The following is a 10147-nucleotide window of genomic DNA, read 5'->3' as shown; positions in this document are numbered from 1 at the left end:
CTGGACAACAGTCAAAGTTGTCCTTAGTAACTAGTGGACAAAGGAATTTTTCTCGATAATGGAGGGGATAAAAGAGTTTGTCGTAAAAGGGTTACGTCGATGCAAGCTTTGTCACTAATCCGGATGACTCTGAGTAGTAAACCATATTTGTATAGTGGAGCAATCATTTGGAATAGTTCCAAATGGCGCGTGTTAGCAGCATCTACAGGATGACACAGATATTTCTAAAGCACACACGGATCTGAAAGGTACAGACCCATTGACTAAAAACCTCTCTCACAAGCAAGACATGATCAAACCCCAGAACTATATGGGTGTTAGTTTCATTGCAATCACATAGTGATGTGAACTAGACTATTGACTCTAGTGCAAGTGGGAGACTATTGGAAATATTCCCTAGAGGCAATAATAAATTGGTTATTATTACATTTCCTTGTTCATGATAATCGTTTATTATCCATGCTAGAATTGTATTGAATGGAAACTCAGATACATGCGTGGATACATAGACAACACATTGTCCCTAGTGAGCCTCTAGTTGACTAGCTCGTTGATCAAACATGGTCAAGGTTTCCTGGCCATAGACAAGGGTTGTCACTTGATAATGGGATCACATCATTAGGAGAATGATGTGATGGACAAGACCCAAACTATGAACGTAGCATATGATCATGTAAGTTTATTGCTACTGTTTTCTGCATGTCAATGTATCTGTTCCTATGACCATGAGAGTGTGCAACTCCCGGACATCGGAGGAATACCTTGTGTGTATCAAATGTCACAATGTAACTAGGTGACTATAAAGGTTCTCTACATGTATCTCCGAATGTGTATGTTGGGTTGGCGTGAATCAAGACTGGTATTTGTCACTCCGTATGACGGAGAGGTATCTCGAGGCCCACTCGGTAATACAACATCACAACAAGCCTTGCAAGCAATGTGACTAAGGAGTTAGTCACGGGATCTTGTATTACGGAACGAGTAAAGAGACTTGCCGGTAACGAGATTAAACTAGGTATAAAGATACCGACGATCAAATCTCGGGCAAGTAACATACCGAAGGACAAAGGGAACAACATACGGGATTAACTGAATCCTTGACATAGAGGTTCAACCGATAAAGATCTTCATAGAATATGTAGGAGCCAATATGGGCATCCAGGTCCCGCTATTGGTTATTGACCCGAGAGTATCTCAGTTCATGTCTGCATAGTTCTCGAACCCGCAGGGTCTGCACACTTACGGTTCGGTGACGTTTCGGTATTTTTGAGTTATGTATGTTAGTCACCGAAAGTTGTTAGGAGTACCAGATGAGATCCCGGACGTCACGAGGAGCTCCGTAATGGTCCGAAGCTAAATATTGATATACAGGAAAGTTGCATTTGTCTTTCGGAAAGTTTTCGGGCATTAGCGGTAAAGTACCGGGAGTGAAGAATGGGTTCCGGGGTTTTACCGGGAGGAGGCACCCACCCGGGAGAGGACCTAATAGGCCTAAAGGTGGTGCACCATCCCTTAGTGGGCTCGTGCGGCCAGCCCAATAAGCCTATTTCGGACAAGTGTAAAATAAAAGGAAAAAAGAGAAGAAAGAGGGAAGGAGGAAACCAACTAGAAAGGGAGTCCTCCACCAAACCGAATTGGAGGAGGACTCTCCTCCCTTGTTAGCTCGGCCGAACCTCCCCTTAGAGGAGGAGGCAAGGCATCCCTCCCTCCTCTTCCTCCTATATATAGTGAGGTTTTGGGGCTAGCACGCACCTGAAAGAGCCACGTGCTACCCCTCCTCCATAGATCGTCTACTTCGTCTAGATTAGTCCGGCATAGCTTGGCGAAGCCGTGCTGGATTAGTTCACCACCACCACCACGTCGCAGTGCTGGAGAACTCATCTACCTCTCCACCCCTCTTGCTGGATCAAGAAGGCAGAGATTGTCATCGAGTTGTACATGTGCTGAACGTGGAGGCGCCGTCCGTTCGGCACTAGATCCGGACGGATCGTGATGAGATCGCGGGACGAATCGTGATTGGATCACAAAGACGTCCGACTACATCAACCGCGTTATATACGCTTGCGCTTAGCAATCTACAAGGGTATGTAGATGCACTCTCCCCTCTCGTAGATGATCATCACCATGGATAGGTCTTGCTTCTACGTAGGAAATTTTTTGTTTCCCATGCAACGTTCCCCAACACCATGGGCCAGCGGGAGACGAGTCGTTCCTGCGTTGGGACCGGTCAAAGTAGAAGCGTCGCCGCAGTCGCTGCCCGGTGTGCCAGCGGGAGAAGATTCGTTCCCACGTGGACAGATCAAAGTAGCCTCGGCATCGCCGTTGTCGGTCCTCCGTGGGCCAACGAGAGACGAGTCATTCCCGTGTGGGCCCACTTGCCTGATAAAGCCCCACTCATAAGTGCGATGAGGTGCCCCGGGCCAACCCCACTAGTCAGGCGACGTAACTATCAAAGGAGGTTGACTAGACTGAAATGCCCCGTTTGGTCGCCTGCAAGAGTGGATAGAGCGAAGTAGGGCAAAAACGAGGAAAGCTAAGCCAGTGGGACAAAAACAAGCAAAACTAAGCAAAGTGGGGCACAAAATTGTTCGATGCATGTCGAATAATCGACTAACGAGTACTTGTGGTGACATTGGAGTATCTAGGTGACATTAGAGTTGATTGATGTGTATTATAGGTGTTATTCTAGTACAAACTCTAGGGATGTTTGTGACACTTATAAGGATGGCTCAATAGATTGATTGGAAAGGATAATTTTGAGGTGGATTTTACTACCTACAAAATTGCATCTTATGGTCTCCGCTATATAGGAACTTTGGAGTGATTGTTTGTTGCACATTGAGGGATTGTTATATGATTCAACTATGTTACCTCCGTCGAGAGATTGCAGTAGTGAAAGTATGAACCCTATGCATTGTTTCCAAGAATTGACATTACGTTTTTCTCGTTTTTCACTACTTGTTACCTTGTTGTTTTATATTTTCAGATTACGAAAACCTATTTCTACTATCCATACTACACTTGTATCACAATCTCTTCGTCGATCTACTGCACCTATACAATTTATCCTTGTATTGGTTATGTTGGGGACATAAGAGATTGCTCGTACTTGATTGCAGGGTTGTTTGAGAGAGATCATCTTCATCCTACACCTTCCATGGATTTATAAACCTTGGGTCACTCACTTGAGGGAAATTTGTTGTTGTCCAACAAAACTCTGAACTTGGAGGCCCAACAAGTTGTGTAGTAGACAACAACTACCAGCGACGAGTACAAGCATTGGAGCGAGCCAAGACACGTCGCCGTCATCGCCCCTCCCTCTTTGTATCCGGACAAACCTTGTTGCAGTAGACAGTCGGAAAGTCATCTACTAAGGCCTCATAGGACCAACGCAGCAGAACAACTACCGTCGTTGATGAAGAGAAGCGTGAATCGAAAGAATCCAACCTGTAGACACGAACACACACTAACAAAGACTGGATCCACGTGAATCCATCAAAGACAAACGCCGATCGAATTCCGCGAGATCCGGCAAAGACAAACCTTAACACTCACTTCGACGATGCTAGAAACACCATCGAATGGGGGCTAGGCAGGGAGGACATTACTCCATCTGTTGAGAGCCAACGCAACCTCGCATCTATGAACAAGACACAAACCCTAATAAAAAAATAATCAAAAATGAAGCCCTTCCGCTGTCAAGGGACGGGATCCATCACGTCTCCATGGTCCTAAGACGACATAAGACGGGGTAGACCGACGGCGACGCCAACGGAAGACAGAAAAAACCCTTGCACAGTGAATGCACGGTACAAGCGGTCATCCTGTGCATGTCTTCTCGCAGCCTACGTACCTGATGCAGTCCAATGAGTAATTTTATTTACTTTCCTATTACACTTTTCGAACCTAACAATAGTAAAATAAGATTACAAAAATAAAATGATAGCAACGGTCGAAAATCGCAGGCGCGGCTGCCCCCTCCAAAGAAAGAGGAAAGTAAAAAAAGAAAGAACTTCACGGTCTGTATTGGGTGTAGTTAGGCTCGAACAACCATTTATGTATCTTTTTATCTACTATGTGGAGTGACGAGGCAGGCATATGCTGTTGCCCACCATTATACGTGACGGTAGCAATTCACTCTTTTCCATGTGTGTACATCACAAGCTTTGATCTTTTTACCTCCTACTAGAGTACTAAATTGTTTGCATACAACTCATGCACGCGAGGATCCTACAGTTTGTGCCATAATTGAAAAATATACAGCATTTTACATAGTATACATGCTTTATTATATATTAATTGCAGACTTTATATGTTTCCAAATATTTTCATCTATTTATTTAGTTGTTAAAAAGGAATAAAAAAATATCTTCTCTCCTTCTAAAATTTGGGAGTCAAACTCCATCTCCTCCACCACGCTATAGACTTTATCCCCCGCTTTCCCGTACCATTCTTTCCTCTTTCTCCCCTGATTCCAACGCGGCCGCCGCGCCGTAGCTCAGCCTCACCGCCGACCACCTCAACCCCGTTCCCCAACCCCTCCGCCACCGCCGGCCCTGTTCTTCCTCACCGGGTCCCCGCTGTTCCCATCCCGGCCGCAATCATTGGCCATTGAGGTATGTATGAGCTTTGTTTTCATCCGGTGATTAGCTATACCCGGCACGCCATCTAGATCTCCGTCCTCTGCTTACAGATCTGTCCATGCCTACGGATTAGTTCCATGCGTCTAGTTTGATTGCTTGTGCCGTGTTCAATTTCTTGTTCTTATGATTTATTTATTTTACCTGCAGGGTTTGATGCTTTTCCTGTCTTATTATCAATTTCTCGTTTGGAGACGATCGCGTGAGATAGAAGAAAGGGCGGACTGGACTAGAATCTGAGCTCTGGTGGATCTGAACTGGAAGTGGGACGAGAAAAGGTTCAGAAATTTCCATGAAAGCTTCGTCGTCCATGGCAGGCGACGCGTCAGGGAACACAGACCCTGGCCAACAGGGTGTTCGTTTCAGTTCCATGGACCAGTCTTGCTTTGCAAGACCTGGCCAGTCAATCCCTGGTTATCCTCCGTTCTTTGGCCCTCAATCTTCCAACTTTTACCTTCCTGATGACAGTGTGGGTAAAGCTTGTGATCCTTTTGAACCGAATCCTCCAGTGAATGAGCCTATAGCAGATTGGGATCCTCAGGCAATGCTGAGCAACCTTACCTTCCTTGAGCAGAAGATCAAGCAGGTGAAAGATATCGTGCAGTCCATGGGTAACCGAGGGAGCCAGGTTGGTGGTGCTTCCTGCGAGCTTGCCGCAAAGCAGCAGCTCGTCACTGCCGATCTGACTTCCATCATAATTCAGCTCATCTCGACTGCCGGCTCCATGCTTCCTTCCATGAAGACCCCGCTCCTTAGCAGCAATCCAGCGGTCAGGCAAATAAACACGCCTGGTTCTACCATGGGCTTCGGCTCGACTGCGAATCAGCGGCCAAGCGCAACCAGGGAGGAGATGATTCCTGACATTAGTAAGACATCTGACTATGAGGAGCTGATGAATACCCTTAATACAGCCCATGATGAAAAGGATGATCAGATCAAATGCCCAAATCCTTGTGGCGTGGAAGGGTCTGAACCGGTTCCAATGGAAGACCATGACGTGAAGGAGAGTGATGATGGTGGCGAGGCAGAGCATCTCCCCCCTGGTTCTTATGTGGTCTTGCAATTGGAGAAGGAGGAGATTTTAGCACCACATACTCATTTCTGTGTTATATGTGGCAAGGGTTTCAAGAGGGATGCCAACCTAAGGATGCACATGAGGGGTCATGGAGATGAGTACAAGACTCCTGCAGCTCTTGCCAAACCCATGAGAGATTCTGGCTCAGATCCTACACCAGTTACAAGGTACTCGTGCCCATATGTCGGTTGCAAGCGGAACAAAGAGCACAGGAAGTTTCAGCCTCTCAAGACAATCTTGTGTGTGAAGAACCACTACAAGAGAAGCCACTGTGACAAGAGGTATACCTGCAGCCGATGCAACACCAAGAAGTTCTCAGTCATTGCGGACTTGAAGACTCATGAGAAGCACTGCGGGCGTGACAAGTGGCTCTGCTCATGTGGAACGACCTTCTCAAGAAAGGATAAGCTATTCGGGCATGTTGCCCTTTTCCAAGGGCACACACCTGCTCTTCCAATGGATGATATCAAAGCAACAGGAGCATCGGAGCAGCCTCAGGGGAGTGAGGCGATGGACGACATGGTAGGGAGCACAGGGTATAACTTCCCAGGCAGCACGTCTGATGGTGTTCCGAATCTAGACATGAAAGTTGCCGATGACACACGTGGTTATTTCTCGCCCTTGAACTTCGACCCATGCTTCGGTGCCCTTGATGACTTCGCCCGCCCTGGATTCGACATCTCCGAGAACCCCTTCTCCTTCCTGCCTTCGGGACCCGGGTCATGCAGTTTTGGGCAGCTTAGTGGAGACAACTGATGGAGCTCGTCGTCATAGACAACCATGATGGTGTCAATTGTTATGTATGAATGTTATATGTATGTCGGTCTCGGTTCTTCCTCTATTCAGGGAGCCATTTTGGTCCATGCCTCTTTCTTAAGTGTACTTTAGTTTGTGGTCATCAATAATGATCAAGCACTTACATATATAGATTTGAAAGTCTCAATTGTTAAATATATATTATTTTCTTTATCCGCGTTGGCGCCTCGGTGAAATCAATATTTGTCATAGCAGGGTGGAATCTTTCCAGGTTGAGTGAAACGTCGAATGCAATACCAGTTGAGCAAAAGCCAAGATAGAAATCACCATATCAGAGAAGTCAAGAATAGTTGTGTTCAATCCCTAGTACTCGTACTACCGTACTAGGGCCTTTTTGATTCTCAGAGGAAATTTTACCTCTTCCAGTGAAATATTTGCCTATCATTTTTTATCTTAGGCCTCATTTGGTTCATAGGATAGGAATAGTATAGGAATAGGAAAATAATGGGAAGTGAGATGACATGCATAGGATAAGAATTTTTTCCATTGAGGTTAATGTTTCTTTTTCTCTGAAATGTGAAGGATTGACTCCTATCCCTACCTACATAGGAATAGGAATCCATTCCGGCAAACCAGGCCTTACTGGGAACTTCAGCTGTTCTGAAATTTATCTCCTGAAAAAATTAATTCCAGTTGGAGCAATCTGTTAAACTTTGTCACATTTTCACGGAAAATAACTTCAGGATTGCATCAGCACATGCAGTTGATCCTCGGGCAGAATATTTTAGCAGGTCAAGTAGCCACATCAAGGTGAACAAACAAAGATCATACAGACATCCAATTTTTTTTACAAAAATACAAAATAAAACCAAATCAAACCAAACAGCTATTTTTTTGACATAGTACAGACGCAAGCGCTCATATACACACGCATACACCCAAACCTATAAACGCACACCCTACCCCTATGAACACCTTCGAGAGACTAAGCCGGCATATCATCTTCATTTTTACGAAGTCACCGTAGGCGCCTCGTCGTCGACGGGAAACCCTAAAATAAATCCAGAAATAATGCAAAACATCAGGATTTAAACCTTGGTGGACTAGGGATATCACTATCCCTCAAACCATCCAACCACATATTGGTTTGCCAAACAACTGGTATTTTAGCAGGTCAAGTAGCCACGTCAAGGTGAACAAACAAAGATTATACAAACAGCCAAAAAAAAATACAAAAATACAAAATAAAACCAAACCAAACAGCTGGATTTCTCATGGCCCTCATGGATGGACACTTGACATCAATAATACATCAAAAGAATGCGCCACCATCCAATAGCCTGTGAAAATATCTAGACTTGATAGAGCATCAATTGACATCTCAGGAAAATTAGATTAGATTTATCATTCAGACGCAGAAACAGAAAAATGGATGCTTACTACACAAATTGGCAAATTATATAACAAGCCAGGAGGGGTCTCTATAGGTGGTAACAAGTACTATTAAATAATTTGCTCTTTCATTGGGCGCGTACTAATATAGTACTCCCTCTGTACCTAAATAATTGTAGTTGAGGAAAACTAGATTATTCTCTCCAACTACAATTATTTAGGTACACAGGGAGTACTCCCTTCGTCCCATAATATAAGACGTTTTTGTAAGCTATGTTTGTTTGCAAAAACGTCTTATATTGTTGGTCAGAGGGAGTACATAGATATCCAGATGTATACTAGAAAATGTACATCAACTCCTGCCAGATAATAGTCCAATGTCCAGCCTGGGGATAACTGCTGGCACCCTACTACTCTAGTTCCCAACAACAATCTCGTCGAAGTTCCAGTCCCTAACAAGATCCCTTGAAACAGCACGGCTCCTTTGAAGGCGAGGAGCACCTTCGATGCCTTGTCCAGTGGCCATTACAGGCGTCACCTTTGATGTTCCCACACGGTTAGCAGGTCCTGCGGCCATAATTTTCCGCGACAGGCAGGCAACAGCAGCTCCACACCTGTTTTCATCCTCTGAGCTTGAGACTGAATAGCTTCTGAAAGACTGGGAGGGACTGCTCATCCCATGGCATACGAGACAAGCTAGACTCATGATTATGGTAGAGCTGAGATTGGTGATTACTGCAGCAGAAGAAGCAACTATCAGGAAAATATTTCAGTACAAGTAAACAATTCTGTCGAATTCAAGACTTGTGTTATTATCTTAAGGTAGGCAAAACAAAGAACCAGTACTGGAGCTCTTCAGAGGTTAAGGAAGGCCGGGGTATCCCTTTTTTAGTTGCATATATCATTAATCTGTCAAATTATCTAGAATTCAGTGAGTGATTTGAAACAAGCCCTCTCATCTGATGACTTAAATAGATTTGTTCTCACTGTTCAGCTGAACTACAAAACAGAGACAAGGAATGAAACAGACAGAGCCAGATGAAATACGGCTCAAGCATTTTCTTTAGCAAGATTGTTGTTTCAGTAACTAAAAAGGAAAGCATGTCAGGCAATTCAATTACTTCCTAAATTTTGCATCATAACTATAAGCGGCGGTTCCAGGTTGCATACGCTCAGCCATAGGAAGTTGTTAATCAGTATATACTACATAGAATTGGGGATCTATTCGCACCAGCGGACCAAATTACGTGCTATCTGAGTTTTTCAGCGAAGGGGAACAGAACAGTTCAACGCCAATTTGTAAACTATCCCAATTTTAACAACTCAAAACAGGATACTGTGCAATGCCCCCATTGTTCCTCACGAATATAGAAGGCCACTGTCATGACTGGTTGAAAATCTCACAATCAAAATTTTCAGAGCCCCAACCAGGGGCAGATCTAGATGGTGCGCCTGGTGCGAGCCGACGCACCCGCAAATTGCGGGAGTCAGGTGGGGTTTCATTCAACGAATCACCGGACGAAAACAAGATCGTACCTGAAAACACCCCAATGCCCGAAATCGCGGGCGGGGACGCGACGAGGAGGAACGGGGAACGGCAACGGGGGCGGGGGTTGGGATTGGGGGGGGGGGGGGGGGGGGTTGATCGAGGGCGTCGGCGGTGACGCGGAGGTACGGCCGGCGGTAGAGATGTAGGTCAGCACCCTCGGGAGAGGAAGGGGAAGAGAGGAGAGGAGACAACCTTGGAGGAAAATTGGCAACAAAAAGAAACAGGTCCGGTTGGGAACGGACAGCCATTATATCTTTTGCCACCGCAAAAACAGGGAAGTGGATACACATGGGCTGTTGATGGGCTTTATTTGGTTGATCAGCTCAAAGGCAAACAGCGAAACCAGGGCTATTTTCTCCCAAATCATTAATTGAACAGTACCCCATGGGGAATTACAGCGCCCACGAATGATATAAATAGCTACTGTTGCTTTAGCTTTACTCACGTCAGCGGCATATTTTTATGCTGGTCTTAGCAAAAAAGGATTGAGCTATTTCGAGAAATATATTAAACCAACCCCAATCCTTTTACCATTTAACATCCTAGAGGATTTCACAAAATCATTATCGCTTAGCTTTCGACTTTTCAAGAATATATTAGCGGATGAACCCTCTGTAAATTAATATAAGATTGTTTAGATTAATAAATTAATATTTTAAATGCTTTTATATTAATTTATGGAGGAAGTACTCTTATTTAAAGTTCATTTTATTTCTTTAGGTTGTGATAAATGGT

The 10147-nt window shown here is 44.8% G+C and overlaps 2 protein-coding genes across 2 annotated transcripts; one reads left to right on the top strand and one right to left on the bottom strand.

The window, feature by feature from the left end:
* Window positions 1-4413: 4413 nt before the first annotated feature.
* LOC123444779 (zinc finger protein STOP1 homolog) lies at window positions 4414-6684 on the top strand. The gene is made up of 2 exons (XM_045121620.1): window positions 4414-4616; window positions 4791-6684. The coding sequence occupies exon 2, from the start codon at window positions 4933-4935 to the stop codon at window positions 6469-6471; it is 1539 nt and encodes a 512-aa protein (XP_044977555.1). The 5' UTR covers window positions 4414-4616; window positions 4791-4932; the 3' UTR covers window positions 6472-6684.
* A 1168-nt stretch (window positions 6685-7852) lies between these two features.
* LOC123444780 lies at window positions 7853-9619 on the bottom strand. Its single transcript, XM_045121621.1, has 2 exons — window positions 9400-9619; window positions 7853-8598 (listed from the first exon to the last, which is right to left on the bottom strand). Exon 2 carries the CDS (start codon window positions 8567-8569, stop codon window positions 8279-8281), a length of 291 nt encoding a protein of 96 aa, XP_044977556.1. The 5' UTR covers window positions 8570-8598; window positions 9400-9619; the 3' UTR covers window positions 7853-8278.
* Between the last annotated feature and the right edge of the window lie 528 nt (window positions 9620-10147).

The sequence above is a fragment of the Hordeum vulgare genome, chromosome 3H, assembly GCF_904849725.1.
Source record: "Hordeum vulgare subsp. vulgare chromosome 3H, MorexV3_pseudomolecules_assembly, whole genome shotgun sequence".
Taxonomy (NCBI): domain Eukaryota; kingdom Viridiplantae; phylum Streptophyta; class Magnoliopsida; order Poales; family Poaceae; genus Hordeum; species Hordeum vulgare.
The sequence above is the reverse complement of the archived record's forward strand: the minus strand, read 5'-3'. Positions and strand labels throughout refer to the sequence as shown.